General features: G+C 40.6%; 1 protein-coding gene across 12 annotated transcripts in view; it reads left to right on the forward strand.

Annotated features, from left to right (window-relative positions):
• cadpsb (Ca2+-dependent activator protein for secretion b) overlaps positions 1–17,326 on the forward strand; it is a 67,780-nt gene that overhangs the window by 36,476 nt on the left and 13,978 nt on the right. For 5 of the 12 annotated variants that reach the window (XM_042223032.1, XM_042223033.1, XM_005927504.3 and 2 more), the window contains exons 7-19: positions 1,275–1,386; positions 2,243–2,382; positions 2,803–2,869; positions 3,609–3,717; positions 3,820–4,032; positions 6,517–6,528; positions 9,411–9,547; positions 9,648–9,835; positions 10,606–10,707; positions 10,807–10,870; positions 10,968–11,091; positions 12,383–12,451; positions 15,507–15,613. In XM_042223032.1, the coding sequence (XP_042078966.1) occupies positions 1,275–1,386; positions 2,243–2,382; positions 2,803–2,869; positions 3,609–3,717; positions 3,820–4,032; positions 6,517–6,528; positions 9,411–9,547; positions 9,648–9,835; positions 10,606–10,707; positions 10,807–10,870; positions 10,968–11,091; positions 12,383–12,451; positions 15,507–15,613 (1,444 nt within the window). Of the gene's footprint in view, positions 1–1,274; positions 1,387–2,242; positions 2,383–2,802; positions 2,870–3,608; positions 3,718–3,819; positions 4,033–6,516; positions 6,529–9,410; positions 9,548–9,647; positions 9,836–10,605; positions 10,708–10,806; positions 10,871–10,967; positions 11,092–12,382; positions 12,452–13,341; positions 13,375–15,506; positions 15,614–17,326 lie in introns of all 12 variants that reach the window. The other 7 variants (XM_042223034.1, XM_014335230.2, XM_005927505.3 and 4 more) reach the window with 4 other exon arrangements.

Raw genomic sequence — 17,326 nt, forward strand, 5'->3', positions numbered from 1 at the left:
GCTGGGTGAGGGTGATTTAAGGGTCTAATTAGGTTTGTTGTTACAAATGTTTGTCTGGTGATTCCTTTGCAGTTTACTTTGGTGAACTTTGTGTCTTCACTTACAGTGAGTAGCTACTACACTAATGGCATGTTAGTGTGTGGCTGTGATGGCTGTAAGTGTGCGTGAAAGTATTTGCCTGGCTGCTGTGCACATTTTGCAAATGTTGCACACCCATGAAACGTGGAGAATGCTGGAAATCACATGATTTCAGTGTCTAGGGCTAATATGTAGTCAGTTTACTTACTGTCCTGGTAGAAATGGTAATAACTAAATGACACCTTTGATACCAGTAGATACTGAAGTAAATTAAAGTGTGTTTTCTTTCTTTCTTTCTTTTGTGTTTCAAGTATGCAACTTTCATTGTGACCAGACTATTCCAGTCTGGCTGGAACAAGTCATGATGGACTATGGATTGATTCACAACTTGTCTAGAGTGTTTACTGCCTCTCACTGGCTCCAATCCCTCCCGTGGATGAATTATTTATAATACAAATATGAACGAGGACACGTTTTGTTTTGTTCTTTTAAAGACAGCTAGAAGTTCCTGTTTTGCTCTCCACGTGGACCACTCGGCTGCAACTGATAAATTGATACTTCTCACAATATAAACAGACTACAAATCGACTCGAGAAATCTTCAGTACCAAAAATATTGCAGTTGCAGTTTGTCTCTATATAGATTTTAAGCATTTTAAAGATCCTTGTCTTACTTTTGAGTCACAAAAATCAAGTAGAAAAGATACATTGATTTTGACTATTCTCTGGTCTCTGACTGTTTGTTTATTTATTGCTGACAGAGAACAACAGTCAGAACAAATAAATTGTGTCTGCTATCTTGTTTGTTTTATCCTGACTTTGACTTACTGTAAGTTCATGCGACTTTGCCGTAATCGTTGTTTTTTTTAATTCCTTCAATCAGACCACCTCTATCTTTCTCCTGTGATACAAAAGATTGGAGTGTTTGTGTGCATAAACATTGCATTGTATGCTTCAGTCCCAGGAGGCTCAGCTGAATTTATTTGATTAAAGCAAAAAGCATCTGAAAACGGTTTGATTTGAATTTGAAATTGTTTACTGACATTTTCGGTGTAATTTACATATAAAATACTGCAACTAAGGTGAAATCTGTCTCCCAGACTGACTAGCAATTAAAAATGACAATTGATGGGAACATGGACTCACCGTGGTGTCATGGAAACTAACCTCTGGAGTGCTTTTTGTTGTCTGTTTCAGCTGGGGGACCCAAGGTGACTTCACCACTACACACCCTTTGCCTGCTGTCAAGGTGAAGCTGTTTACAGAGAGTACAGGGGTGCTGGCACTGGAAGACAAAGAACTGGGCCGGGTAACATTTCTGCTTATTGTTTTATTAGCGCACTAACACTCTGATGTTGACATAGTGATGAAAATAGTGCAAACTTGTGTTTTGATTATAGAAATACATGCACAGTCACTCAAAGCAGTTTTATTTATGTAGCTGTGCATCATTCTGATTGTAATACGCTCAAAAGAGTCTCCAGGGTCCCGTCACATGACTGCGATTTATAAATAGGGTTTTGTTATTTTGCTCTAGTTCCAGTATTTTTTTTTAATTTTTTTATTTTTCCATGAGCTCCTTTGAAAGTACAAACGGCTCTCACATTTTGAAATTTTCACATTGTGCTGTATCTGAATTTGACTGCTGCACATCTGTTGAGAGTAGACTGATAAAAAATTCTTGCCTCATTCCTAACAAGAGACTTCCAGCCTTTGAGCATTACTCAAACATGACTCAAACGTGAACAAAGCAGAAACATGAATCGCTTCTTTACCCTGCTTTTTCCTGTCGTGTAAATGTGACAGGTAGTTAAGGAAGGTGGTGTTGCTGGTTTGCGTCGGGGCAGCGGCGCCTCAGACGTCCCTGTAGTGGCAGTGACCTTGGTTCTTTGATCTCCCACTGCAGCAGAGTTGGCAGGCTTCCTCAAAGCTCTTTAACTCAGCAAAGAGAGATTAGACCCCCCTCTTCGGGGAGGGAGAGCAAAGCACAGTTCTTCTTCCTCGCTACCTTTTTTAAATTTCTTTTGAAAAGCAAACACACCACAAAATCACTAATGCATGCAAGCAGACTGATTGACACTGCTCAGTGTTGTACAGATCAAAGATTTACCACCTGGTCATGTATAATTTCTTGTATTTAATGATCTACTTTTCTGCGAGTGCAGGTTGTCCTCCACCCAACTCCTAACAGCCCCAAACAGTCAGAACTCCACAAAATGACTGTGACCAAGGCCTGCCCTGACCAAGATCTCAAGATCAAACTGGCCATACGTATGGACAAACCACAGAACATGAAACACTGCGGGTAAGCGACCCACTGTCAAGCAGCACGTGCAGTGGTGTTCTTATTGTTATATTCCACATCTTTCCTATAGAATTCCAACTCTGAGCTCCTTGGCCTCATTTCTACTCACCTACCATGGAAAAGTACTGTGAAGTGCATTACTCCCCCTGGTGGATGCCAATGTGTAGTTTAATTTAATCATTTTAGAAGATGCTAACACATGCAAAGCGTTTGGCATTAATCACATTTTATTCATGTAACAGTTAAAGTGCACTTCTTAAGAATTTCAACTTCTAATTTCTATTTTTTCGTTATTATGTAGCAAATCCACATAACTTAAGATCAAATATAAAAAACTCCGCTTCAGATGGAGTTAGCATTTGTGTTCTTTATGACAGCTTTACTGTGTTTTGTCATCATGTGTGAACAATGTTTTGACAGGTATCTGTGGGCTTTTGGGAAGAATGTTTGGAAGCGCTGGAAGAAGCGTTTCTTTGTCCTTGTGCAGGTAAAAAACAAAACATGTTTTTAAGATCATTGCAGCGTTTCGGGTTTTGGCTTAAAGGTTCCTGTAAGCCTACCAAATCAATATAGAGCACATGTCACTCAGGAGTCCGTGTCGTTGTTTTATATAAAACTAGCATGTCCCAGTTTACAACCCCAAAAGCTTTAACATCCTACATCCCACATTTTTTAACCGCTAATAACAATTAAATAGTAGTTTATTTGGGCAGCACGGTGGCATGGTGGTTAGCACTGTTGCCGCACAGCAAGAAGGTCCTGAGTTCAATTCCACCATCAGGCCGGGGTCTTTCTGTGTGGAGTTTGCATGTTCTCCCCGTGTTTGCGTGGGTTCTCTCCGGGTACTCCGGCTTCCTCCCACCGTCCAAAGACATGCAGTTTGTGGGGATAGGTTAATTGATTAATCCAAATTGTCACTCGGTGTGAATGTGCAAGTGAATGTGAGTGTGAATGGTTGTCTGTCTCTGTGTGTTGGCCCTGCGACAGACTGGCGACCTGTCCAGGGTGTACCCCGCCTTTCGCCCTATGACAGCTGGGATAGGCTCCAGCGCCCCCCGCGACCCTGAAAAGGATAAGCGGAAGCGAATGGATGGATGGATAGTAGTTTATTTGGTCTTATTCCCCACTAGTTGGGCCTGGTCACAGTTTGAGAATCACTAGCTTAAAGATTGTATAGAAAGATTTTATTTGTGACTCATTTGACTGCAACTTTTTTCTTTTTACAGGTGAGTCAGTATACGTTTGCAATGTGCAGCTACCGAGAGAAAAAGTCAGAACCACAAGAGCTTTTGCAGCTGGACGGATATACTGTGGACTACAGTGATCCCCAGCCAGGTGAGGATTCACACCGGGACATACCTATACTCACACACACATAAACAAATGACACACACAATGTAAATATCTACCAGCTGATCCCCAGCTTTGCGTTATTAGGCTTAGATGGTGGCAGGGCTTTCTTCAATGCTGTGAAGGAAGGCGACACTGTGATCTTTGCCAGCGACGACGAGCAGGACCGCATCCTGTGGGTCCAGGCTATGTATCGCGCCACTGGCCAGTCCCACAAGCCTGTCCCACCCACTCAGGTCCAGAAACTAAATTCCAAAGGGGGTGCCTCAGCCCAAATGGATGCTCCCATTTCTCAGTTCTGTAAGTAGCCCAAAACACAACATAATCACCCAAGCAATAGCAGTTTTCATCCACAAAGCAGCGAAAGCTCTAACCCATAACTGTCTCACGCCATGCGCTCCACACTGCAGTCACAATACGTGCTGATAGAACTAACACACAAGCACGCACGCACATGCATTTATCTCTCACAGATCCCTCCAGCATCTGATGGACTTCCACTCATTGTCACCACTCCCACAGTGTGTAAAGGTGCGATTCCATGCTATTTCATCAGTCTGTTCTCAAGGAACAACCAACCTAAAAAAGACCTTATCATACAGAAGTAGGCCATGGCGTGCAAAGATTTTATGAAGATTAAATAGGTCACCATACATAAGATTTGAACATTCAAGCCTACTGGGGTTGAATTCAGACTGACAGTGCCAGGGTGTGCTGCTCTTGTCCGAACCATAGCCCTGTTTTAATACAGTTGCAAACTCTAGATGGCTGCTGCGAGGGCAGCTGTTATTCTGAGACAGTTTCTCAGATGGTCCTCATGTTGAAAATTTTAACCAATTTGTCATTGTACTTGCACTTCTAAGCAGTCCACAGGTCAGGTAGCAAAGTGAAGGTAAGACTGTCTACAGTAGTGTGGCATCTCTATCACCTTCTATTCTGACCGTCTCTTATGTCCCCTCCCTCCTCATTAAAGAAGGGAAAAATATATATCTTTGTAACTATAAAATCTAGAAGCAACATCTGTATTTATTCAAGTGGTTACTAATATGCAGTGAGTCATAATCACTAAGTTCTTATTATTCTTGTGCAAAGGTTTAAACTACCTTAAATTTGCCCATGAGAACACTAACACAAAGCTTATTTACTTACTAAATGTAAACTCACATGCTGCTTAACAATTCACAATAATAGATCCTGCTATTCAGAACCAAACATGACTTTTTTGTGTGCATCTTTTGACTCTTTGGGCTGAGAATAATTTCTTTTTCAATTGTAATGAGATTTTTTTTTTTCTTAGAATAATTATGTAAATTTAATTGGCTTTAAATACAAATACAAAAAAAACAACCTCAGGGTTGCAATAATACTATTCAAAAGTGCAAAGCCCCAAGTTTACTCCACTCTTTTATAAAAGTATCAGAAGACATGAATTGGGTCACTCAATGCAAATCCTGTCACATGAGATTCTATGTTGTTTCTCCATCGGTTTTTTTGTCCAGTATGTGATCGTTCTTGTGGTTAGTTGACTCCTCTGATGCCAGCTGTTGCCATTCAAAGCCTCTCACAGTGGCACAGACCTCCTTCCCCTCCCTGAAACATTGTGGCACACCACGCGTACATGTTTCACCCCCTGGTGGTCTTGAATGGCACTGGGACCATAACATACACAGCCCTCCTGACTCTGCTGCAGTGAAAGGATGGAAGAGTGCTATGAAGGTTCTGCAGCTTTAGTGCACATCAATAAAATGTTAAATAACACAGGTTTAGTCTGTGCAACAGCTTTCTGACATAATACTGCAAATAAATATGATAGAGTGTGAGGACATCCGATCAAAAGCCTTTATTTAAAAAAGAAAACCCCATATCTTGTCTTCTGTCCTTGACTGTAATATTAAAAGGGTTGTTTTCTTGACCTGACTCAGCTCCTCCAGAACACAGAAGACAATTTCTCTCGTGAGGCGTTTCTATCGACTCGGTGCGTTTTGTTTTTTTTATTTGTTCAAAAACAGATGGACTTGTGGAAATTGTAGAAAAAGAATTACATCATTGCAGAAAAGCTTCCATTTCTGGCTATAGCGGAAATATCAAGCGCAACAAAAGGCAATTAGAATCAGACAGTAAAGTGCAGTAGTGACAACAATTACTTGCAAAACGAGTAGAGTGCACCTTTAAAGTGTGCTTAAATTTGTTGCTATAATTGTAAGAGGTTGGTGATAAAAACCTGACCTTCATTTCATCCAGCACCTTCATAGTCTCTTTTTCTTCTAAAAACGATTCGGGCCACCTTTTACAGTTTCCTTTATAATGTAGGTGTTTGTGTTTGCCAGTGTCCCTTTTAAGAGTATGCCTTGTGTTTGCTCTGTAATCAAACAAAGGGACAGTACTTACTGTGTAGCTCTTAACTCTTTAAGTAGCTGTCCATAACCAAGAGTAAACTGCAGTAGAGTGATGAGGATCGTAAGCTCTGTCTCCTTCCTCTGTCTCTGTCTGTCTGTCTCTCTCTCTTTCTCTCTCTTGCTTTCTGTCTCCCTCTTCCTTTCTCTAATATGCCTCAGCATCTGTTGTTCACATATCCTCACATGTACTCACACACCACCACCCACAAACTATCATGTTGGTATAGGTTGTTGTTTTTGAGTTGTGTTTTCTTCTTCATGCTTTGCCTGGACCCTTCTTAAGTAATGCAGCTGCTAGGTCAGGGTCTCTCGTGATTGCTCTCCTCCAGCCTTGTTGCTAGTCTTTATGTTATTCTGGTTTGTCCCTTCTTACCCTGCTGTCTTCTAGCTGGACTCAAGGGTAAGTGCTTCCCTGTAGCCGGCACAGCTCAGATAATCCCCGCCGATTATCTGACAAATGCAACGTCCTTTTCTCTCTTCTTTCCTTCTTCTCCTTTTTTTTCACGTCTCGCTTCATGTCTTAGATATTAGTTGATGACTTTTTGTTTTTAACAACCTCAGCTCTGAGGATGAAAGTATAAGCATCCATTCGTGCCAATATAGGATGCATGTATTTTATTCTTAGGAATTATTATTTGGCTCAATAATAGTTAAAGTTGATATCATAGTTGTTTCTGCATAATTGCCTTCTCTCTTTATTCTTATTGGTGGAAGGACCCCTCAGAGTAAAGCGATATCAGGCTAAAATGCGACGTGCTATTCATGAAGAAATGATTTCATAGTTTTGTATTACCAAGAATATTTAGTGTAAATGTCTTATCAAAATCAAGAGCTGCAAACAACCCGATTCACAGACGAAACTGTAAAAGACTAATGTTTACATGTGTTTCTTTAAAGATAGAGATATGGATAAATTACGATGACAGCCTGTGTATGCAGTTGTTTCCCCAAAGTGTTTATGTTAATTATGCTTTACTTCAGAGGGCTCAATTGCTTTTAATTCTTTTTCTTTGAACTTTTCTTGACGAGAGTTGGCAAATATGTACGCGGAGTATTCTGAATGCCAAAGACAAGGAGTAGCTAATGCCGCCCCGTCTTATGATAAAATACTCCGGACTCCCACTCCTTCCTCCTACAGTAGATGGGCCTGTAGATAGAGGCTAGACCGGTAACTACACCTCCAGAAAGGAGCAATCTCATTTGATTTCTTTTGACTGCCCTTGTTTGCCTGAATAGGAGAACACCTGTGTCATGTGTCCATACTTTTGTACAAATACAGGAGTTTTCATTCATTTCCCCCATCTCCCAGAGAATGATACAGTTTTGCCTCTGTCGGCTTCATGCTATTTACCCATGTACTTGCACCAAAATTGTATTGCTACCCTATTAGAGTTCTCCGGTAGTGGTATGCCTGTTAGTGTGCTCTGTAGAGATCATGAATACACTGCAACATATTCAAGTATTGTCAACTTGCAAATGCGTAGAGAAGGGAAAAAAAGAGGAATGCATAAAAAAAATGATCAAAATTGCAAATTTGAAAATGGGTCTGCAGATGTGCATGACATAATTAAAAGCTTTACGAAAAGTCACACTGTTCTCCAGCATGTAATCATTTATAAATGTATGCAAAAGTACTCTCATATTTACTTTGGCAATTTGGTTATTTTATCTTGAGAGTTATAGTAATGTTACTATAGCATTGAGTGTTTTCTGGACTTAAACTCCATTTTTATTCCAACTAAAGGAAATGTAGCCCACTCTCCGTGTCTCATAGTCCAACACCTGACACCTTGTGCTCACTCTTTGGATGTTTTCTCAACGCCTCACTTCCTTTTTTGTCTGCCACAGTGTTTTCTTTGTCACCACTTTCCACCATGTTATTGTCAAATTGAAAAATTTTCTGACCAACCAGATCCTTTTTCATCCTGTCATCATCTCTTAACTAACGCTCCACTCATCTGTAACGCCGTTCACTGTCTTCTTTCATAGCGTTACCTTTATACATGATAACTTACTGCACCTGTCTTGTCCCTCCTCTCCTCTTCGCTCTGTTTCCCTGTTTTATTGTCCACATTTTACTTGTTGTCTTACAGGTTTTCTTTCTCAGATTGGATTAAAAATTTGCTAAAATGTACCTTCCTTCAGGTTCCTTTTTTGGCAAACTTCAGCTAAGTTTTAGCACCCACATTAAACCCTTCCCCTCTTTCCCCTTCACTGACCTGGAGGTTGATAGATGTCACTTGTGCTTTATTCAATATTTTCCTGCTCTACCACGATCAGGTCTCCGCTTCCCTCACCCACCCCCCAAAATCATCATCACTCATGTCAGTGTCTCTCGGACATGACACCTGTCACTCACACAGAGGACATGGCTGTGCCTCTTATCTATTTTGAAACATCTTCGTCCCCATCATTTTTCCATTTTTCTCTTTGACAGCTTTAATATCTGCAGAACAAGAAATGACTGTTTTGGTTTAGAGGGTAGAAAAAAAAGATTATCCCACTAATGGTTTCAACACCCATTTTTACATTACTTCCATTCCATGTTTTTCATTTTGTCATTGTTTAATGTTACTAATGTCTTTCTTCATTTAGGGAGCAGGTTTAACATTTTGAAAAGTCCTCTTGTTACAGAGAAGGTTAGTGGCAAAAGCACTGTAGGAAGATAAACATTAAAAACCCAATAGAGGTTCAGCATCCATATTCAGAGAGAAATCTGCAAATCTTAAGAATTTGTTTCTCAAAATAACTTTTTTTTCTTTTGTTAGAACTGTTTTTTACAGCATGTTCAAATGATTTCTCCTTTGCCATATTTGTGCCTTTTTTATTAGCACACGTGTCAATATTTATCAGGACCTGAGTGACAACAGTCGCGAATGGCAGAATCTATTGAATACATAAAGAAGAATGGATCTAATATTTTTTTTTTTACATATTATTTACAGCATTTCATCCAAACACCTTTTGGCTCTTTTAGGATTTTTTCCCCTGCAAAACATTAGATGCATGAATGCACATACAGTAGAAACACTCGTCCCTTTGAGTTTAGCTTCAGTTTGATAGAATCTCATCCACCAATACAAGAAAACTCTTTACGCTATCTGACACAATGCAAGTTGACAATGTAAGCTGTAAGTGTTTATAATTTGCCCTTAGAAGTAGCCCAAAAAAAAGCCTCCCTGGTGTTTCTCGTGTTGTAATGAAGACTTGCTGTTGCCCTGTGCCTCACTGATGTCGTCTCCTCTGAACCGTGTGCTTTTCCCTGTGCCGTTGGCCGGATAGACGCTGACAGAGCTCAGAAACATGGCATGGATGAATTTATCTCCGCTAACCCCTGTAGCTTTGACCACGCCTCGCTTTTTGAGATGATGCAGCGACTCACATTGGACCACAGGCTCAACGACACCTTCTGCTGCCTGGTGAGTTAGTTTCCGCTCGTTGTCGCATGAATGACAGTGAGTGCTCTTTAGTCAGTTGTTATCAAGTAGTACACTGTGTGTCTGTGTTTGTGTGGTGTAGGGATGGTTCAGTCCGGGCCAGGTGTTTGTCTTGGATGAATACTGCGCAAGGAACGGAGTTCGGGGTTGTCACAGACACCTGTGTTACCTGCGTGATCTCCTGGAAAGGGCAGAAAATGGGGCCATTATCGACCCCACACTTCTTCACTACAGCTTCGCTTTTTGTGCCTCTCATGTCCATGGGAACAGGTGTGCGCTAAGTCCTTCTTTATGAAACATTATGACATTTATAAACATATTTACATTTTGTGACTTTCAACCTTCATTTGTAACAAATTACACTTTGTCAGGCAAAGCTATGCCTCCTATGGATGCAGCAGTTGAGAAATTTAAAGATGCATTAACACAGGATAAGATCAGAACGGAAAGGTTTTGTTTCCATCAAATTATTTTTGTCATGTTTATGTTTTCTTAATTTTTTATGTTGTTGTACATTTTTTTGGCCTTTCTTTCTGTATTTCATGTTATGTTGTTAATCAATTGCGTATCTCTACATATTTCCTTGTTTTCTACCACTTTCTTTGTTTTTTTTTTCTTTTCTCTCTGTCCTTTGTTGCCATAGTCTCTTACTGTCCATATTATTCATCCTCCCATGCATCTGTTAAAGTCAGAGAGGGCATCAGTTACTGGGGCCCACTGGGCTATGAGGTCCTAAAATCCCCAAAGAGCTCCCAAAGCCCAGATCCCCGTGCTGCCTCTAAACGAGCATGCATATTCAAGTTTAGAAAGAAAAAGGAGTCCAAAAATCCACTGATTCAAGGTGAAAACAGGTGAGACATGGTCATTTTTTCAATGTGTAACACTGGAGGGAACTCAAGAAAAAGAAAAAAAAATCACTCAATCAGTTACCTGGGGTGTGAAAGCTGTTAACCAGCGATTTGGGGGCTTAGATAAAGGGTTATATACGTTGTACTTTGGGGTTGCAGCTGGGTTAACGTTTGTGGGTGCGATCTTCATAGGCCAGACGGGCTGACTACAGTGACAGTGGATGAGAAGGAGCGCTTTGAAGACATCAAGGAGCGGTTGCGTGTGATATTGGAAAACCGGATTGTAAATTTCAGGTGATTGCCGCCTCACTAAAACCAGATTACACCAAGTCACAAAACATCCCGGTTATTGGTATTTTTCTCTGTTATTAAATCTTCGGTCTTCCCTTGTAGATATTGTTTCCCCTTCGGTCGTCCAGAGGGTGCACTGAAGGCCACTTTATCTTTGCTGGAGAGGGTTAGTAAATGCTTAAATAAAAACATTTTATGAACAATGAAAAAGGTGCCCTCTGAAATATTGAGGTTCTGTGAGTCATCTTCGATGTGGCCTGCAGGTCCTGATGAAGGACATTGTGACCCCGGTTCCACCAGAAGAAGTTAAAGGGGTAATTCGCAAATGTTTGGAGCAGGCTGCTCAGCTCAACTACCAGCGGATTAAAGACTATGCTAAAATTGAAGGTAACCAGAACAACACAATTCACTGTCACATAATGACTGCTGGTATCAGAGTACAAATGCTATGCATCTGCTAAACATTCCTACTGATCATGAAGATGTCATGTTTTACAGACTCAGATTGAAGTGCCCAGTCAGTGGTTTGGTAGAAAAAAACGGCAGAGTGAACAATCAGTATATCTCCATATGTTCTTTTTCTTCTGTAAGACTGCCTGTCATGTTATCAATTAATTTACACATGGTAAATTCACTTGGTATATGGTATATTTGTGTCCATATCCCAAATGATTTGTGGCAAATGATTTGTCACAGTCACTTTCTGTCTCTCAGTCCAATAACTCTCTCCTTTGTTTCAGGCCTGCTTTAGCTCTGTGCTGTTCTGTAGGTCAAGTTGGCTTTTGTGTAGAGGTGTGTGAGTAAAAATGCATTCAAATCCAAAGCCCTGAAATCTGTTGATGTGCCGATCTCTCTTTGTGCCTTGACTATTCGAGCTGTGTAGTATCCTGGCTTCTGACATTTGATGATTGGATTGTAAGTTCAGCTTAAATGACTCCCAGCTCCCAGTCGACACACACTCCCTCTCTTCCACTATCTTACTGTTAGCTCCAACCTCTCTGATACCTCCAGCTGACTCCGCCCGCCCCTCTTTACACTCCCTGCCTTGAAATACCAGCAGCTCTCCTGTCAACTGTGTCTTATGCTCTTGCTGAAGACCACTATCTTCTGCTCCCTCCCCTGTCTGCTCTGCTTTTTTTCCCCCCTCTCCACACAGATGTCACTTTTTCTAACCTCTCCACTATGTGATGAGTGGCTTCTAACCAAAGGAATGCTGGGATTGAATGCATACAAACCAGCATCAGCCTTGCATGTGCTTTGAGACATAACACGGCCTTTCTTTACTGGCATGGATTACATATGAAAAAATACACAAAGACATTTTAGGATGTCTTATTTCTTCCTCTTGCTGTGTCTATTTTTCAACATACCAGTTGCACTGACATGCACATTTACATAGAGATCTCTGATGTTGTTTATGCCTTGAAAGAAATCCCTCAGGGTGCTAAAGATACTAAGGATTGAAACCTTACTATCTTTTCATGCTGTGTGAATTTATTTCCACCTGTCCTTGTGAGGCATCTGATTCAAATTTTACCAACGATTTGACCTTATTATTGGGCCTCCTGCCCAACAGATTGTCTCCTTCACCTGGACAGCCCTCTTCCCATCACCCTCTGACCTCTAGACTTCCCCCTTCTGACCCCATCCTTTTGCATGCCCCGATCCTTTTTTATAGGGAAAAAGAGGGAAATGTTTGAGCACCCTGTCTTCTGCTTGGCATCTCAAGTGATGGATTTAACCATCCGTGAGTACCTTCATCATCTCTTCCCATTCCCCCCCTCATTCTTTTAAGCGCACCTTCACCTCATCCCCTCCCTTCTGCCTCTTCTCTTTCTCCAGAAATGTTGCTCCTGCCATGCTTGTTTTTATCTGTGCCTTTGTCTGTGAGAGTGAGTGGGGAGTGCACCAGTCGAGAGATCTGAGCAGTACCACACAGAATCAGTAGGGGTCCATTTTTTTGCACCATCTGTTTGTGATGGACATGAATGAGCGGTCTGGTCTGTAAGCTTCTTTCTTTTGGTTTGAAGCCCATTCCTTTGACTTGAATGCATTTTTATATTGCTTACATTGGTATCTGTTTTCAGTCATTTGGTCTGATCATGTGTCAGTGGTGTGCTGTGCCGAACAGGTAGGCTTGTTTGTCACCGTGTCTCCAGTGACAGTGAAAGAGCATCTGTTGACAGAGCTATTGAATGGGAACAACAGGATAGGGTGTATGGATGTAACAGCTCCAGTTTGTGTTTTAACTTGACTCAGGTCAACTCAAGTCACTCAGCGTGTCCTGTCTACGGTCCTTTAAGCTGTTTGTGTCCCCTACCTGTTTGCAATAGTCGAAGCTTTGTCTGTTTGTTAACAAAAAAAACATCTTATCACTTTTTTTTTAAATTTTCCACAGGCTACTGGTTCAGTGTTTCTATTTTTTATTGTGTGTTTGTGACGTTTGTCTGTTGCCCAGAAGCGTCAGTCCCTGGAGCTGAAAGTGTCCCAGCAGATTCATTTAAAGGGTCACGTGGCGATGAACAACAAGCCTGAGTTCCCCCAAGCCCCCATCCCCTTTCGTGAAAATAACCATAGAGCCGTGCTAATTCTAAACATCTCCTTTTTATCTTTTCTCTCCCCTTTTTCTCGCTGAAGTTGAGAAAGGTCAAAAGGATCAAAAGGATCCAGGTGAACCCATGTTTAGCTTATGGTTTAGCTATAGTGCACACTTACATTTACATATACAAATACACCCACACCTTACACACATGTTTACTGCAAATCAGTGTAAGACATATGCATGCATTTACCATTAGCACATCTTCTATACACACTTTAAATATTGTACAAGTTCTCAAATGTCTTGGCATGTCTTAAAAAAGCAGTAAAGCTGTAGAGATTGTACTACTTTATATTTTTCCAGATTCAAATCTGGAGCAGTTAATTATACGGCTGAAAATGTTATTTTCACTCCATTCAAATGTAGTGTACTCACACTTGAATAAAGGTGAACAAGTGTGTTTTTCGGTAGACATGTTAAGACACCATCAAAACCATAAAGTAATGCAATCTCTCACATATGGTCCTATATTTTTTATCTACATTATAATGTAATGTAAAAAGACATAAGCAACACTTTAATGCAACCCCCCCCCCTCCCCCCCATCACACAAATTAGCATACATTTTCACCACAGGCCACACATGAAAATGAGCTCATTATATAAAGATATGCATTATGGGGATTTTTGTCTGGGAGTAAAGTAAAGCAAAGATGTAGCACAGATGCTAAAGACAACCACAAAATCTCAAGTATAAGAAATTTGAGACATCTGAAACCATCCTAAATATCCCCCTTGCCTCCCAGTCAGGAGGCCCTGGGTTTAAACCTGGAGAGGGCCATTCTTTGTGGAGTTTGTATGGCTTTCTCTTGGAGCGCATGTGCAATGGAATAAAAAAGCAACAACAAAACAAACAAAACTTTGCTCCTCTTTAAACCATATTATATCTAATTCAAACCCTCGTGATCAGGCATTATTAGAAGTCTTAAATATTACTTTACAGCTCAGTTCCCTCTATGTGGCATTTGAAAGTGTAATCTCTACTGCTAGCTTAGGGTTCCTTCACTTAATTTTTCACCAGGCTCCGAAAAAAATATTCATTTGGCTTGAGCAGCAATACCCGCAGAACCCTAAAATAATAATGAAAACAGCAAAAGGCTTCCAGTTAGAACTGCCGACTGCAGACTTCTACTGTTTTATGTAGAGTTATGTATTTATGTGCTTTTGATTTCAGATCTGTGTAGCCATTCAGTTCCATGTTCAAAATATGTCATGCCATATAATCACAGTGTTTAAGGAACAACTCCATTTCATGACACATATCTGTTTTTATCAGATCGTTCTGCCGACAAAGGTACGAGCAAGTGATTTGGAGCTTTTGCTAATCATAGACCAAAGTCACCAGCTGATAAGTGAGGAACAGCTTTCATGAGCACATAAGCACAGTTTAAGAGAAATCCAAAATCAGCACGCTTGTAAAAAATATTCATTACCTTCAGGAATTTCATCAGATAATTGGCAACTATTTTATTAATTTGATCCAAGCACCTGCCTTTTTATAAAATTAGTTCTAACTAAGAAAACTATGAGCCAGCCAATGTGTGTATTATTATATTGAGATCAGATTACTTATAAAATAATATATATTTAAGAAGATTCTTATACACTTGTTGGTCTTAAGAAAAAAAGAATTACAGAAATATGTATAAATGTCCCTTTCATGTAGTTCTAGCCACGAGTGTTTGTAGAGAACCCGATCCTTATTAGACATCCAGTACTATTAGCTTTGAATTAATAATCTCATCCAATCAGATAACTTCAAAGAGAAGGAATGAATAATTTTTACTGTGCGTGTTCACAGAGTATTTTTGGCCATGAGACAGCTCCTTATACAGATGGCTTATTCAGTACCGCTACACAATATGCATGTTTTCAATGCTGCATTGCACCTCCATCTCAGCGCCACTATTCCTGTGTCTGATACTCCTCCAACATGAGTCTGATTATCCCATAAATGCATCAACTCTGTTGCTTTATGTCATGCAGCCCAAAATGCATACACAGTAAATAAGAACACGCTTTACTTGTTATGGGGGGTATGGTAGGTAAACATCACAGCGTAAGTGCTGTGTTTATACTTTTATTAAACGGTCAAAAATATAAACAGAAAAAAAAATCTTTTGAATAGTCATAAAAATCCCCCTGGAATCCTCTGTGCTTGACTAACCACTCATCCCTCACCCTCATCCTTTTGTCTCAGAGAACGTAGGCCGCTTAGTCACGCCTGCCAAAAAGCTGGAGGAAACAATTCGCCTGGCGGAGTTAGTCATAGAGGTCCTCCAGCAGAACCAGGAACACCATGCGGAGGTGAGTGAGAACCCTCTCCTCCTCTCCTCCTCAAAGCACTTTCCCTCTATGCTCTCACTCTTATCTCACTTGCCCCACAGCAGGGAGCTAGCCTTATTATCAATCCTCTATAAATAAAGCTGCTTTCATCTATGGGTATCTAAAAAAAAAAGGAAAAAACTTTCAAAGATTAATTTAATTTCGGAAAGCTCTAATTGGTGTTCAACGGACCATCGCCACATGGAATCAGAGGGCCATGTTTGAGGGTAGACTGTAAATTAGACAGAAATGGTACAAGTTGACAAGAAACGTACAAGAAATGTGAAACAAGTTAATGCGCATTTTCATGGCTTCTACTGCGCTGCTTCCCTTTGGTCACACACAACAAGATCACTTATAATAAACCTCAGGCCTTACACTGAATTTAAAGTAGTAAGTAAAACACATTGTTCCCAAGAAAACTGATCTTTGTGAAATTCAATTAGATGCTTTTATCAATAATACTAAACTGCCATAGTCTGTATTGTAGTGTGTTTTGTGACTCTACCAATGAAAAACAAAAACATTACCTGATTTAAATATGGCTGTTATCTTCTCCAGCGCCGTCTCCTTGTACGCTTCAGGCACCGGTATGTTTAGATTGCTCCCTTGCAGTCCACCATTGTGTCAAAATGGTCAAAAGCCTTTAGCTTGAATTGCATTTTGTGGAAGAGGCCAGAGTTACAGGGACCTAAGTCTGGCAAGCTGGCTTAGCGGGGAGCAACAATCGAAAGTATTAACATTTAAATTCTGAGGGATGAATTCAAAGCTGGTGAATTTTTAAAAAGGAAGCATACTCCTGCTGAGGGCTGGACTGGGACACAAAATTGGCCCTGGCATATTTGGTCCAGGCGTATCCCTCGCTGTGGTCCCTCCTCGTGCACTTTTTTACAAAGTCACAGCCTCCTGTGAGGAGTTGACGGTGCAGCAGCCCCGACAGCTAACATGTCGGTTAATTTTGCTGCATTTATTTCTATTTTTCTGTCTCAGCATTTCAGCTCCACTTTTTCGCTACCTCATCAACACTAAGCTACTTGGGTGAATGTAGAGGCGGGCTTGGTAGTTAAGACATTTTATTGGGCAATACAGTGGCAGTAATGAAGCTGAATGAATGGGCTGCTGTCAGTGCTTGTGGGGCCAGTGTGCAGCGGTCTTTTAGTTGCCCCATCGGTCCAAAAGTGAGTCGGCCCACCAGGAAAATGCCCGGTATGCCAGTTTACCAGTCTAGCCCTGCTCTTGGTCCCGCTCCTCACCCGATGAGCCACCTTCAGTCTTGTTGTCTGTTGGCTCTTCCACTGAAAACTGTTTTTTCTTCTCTGGGTTGTACTGAAAAGCCAGCTCAGTAATGAGTCTCGACAGGTTAAGGTAGTTTGACACAAAAGTGCAAGTTTGAGATTTGCAGTGAAAGGCTTTCCAGAGGTGCACAGGTAAAAAGCCTTCAAGGAGAGATCACCACATTTAAATCAGATAATGTTTTTGCTTTTTCTTGGGGGAATCGTGAAAGCCATGTAAATGAAACCTGAGAGGTTTAGATGGGAATTCACATAGCCACATGTGAAGTATTTCAAAAAGGTTCAAAAGCCTAAAAAACTGACATGTATGGGTTTAAATATAAACAGAGCATTCTAAGTTGTAAGTTCAAATAGGATTTTATGTGAATAAATATAGTCTTAAAGAAAAGATGTGTGTTGAATA

The sequence above is a fragment of the Haplochromis burtoni genome, unplaced genomic scaffold (genome assembly GCF_018398535.1).
Source record: "Haplochromis burtoni strain Fernald_Lab_line unplaced genomic scaffold, NCSU_Asbu1 Contig_100, whole genome shotgun sequence".
NCBI classification, from domain to species: domain Eukaryota; kingdom Metazoa; phylum Chordata; class Actinopteri; order Cichliformes; family Cichlidae; genus Haplochromis; species Haplochromis burtoni.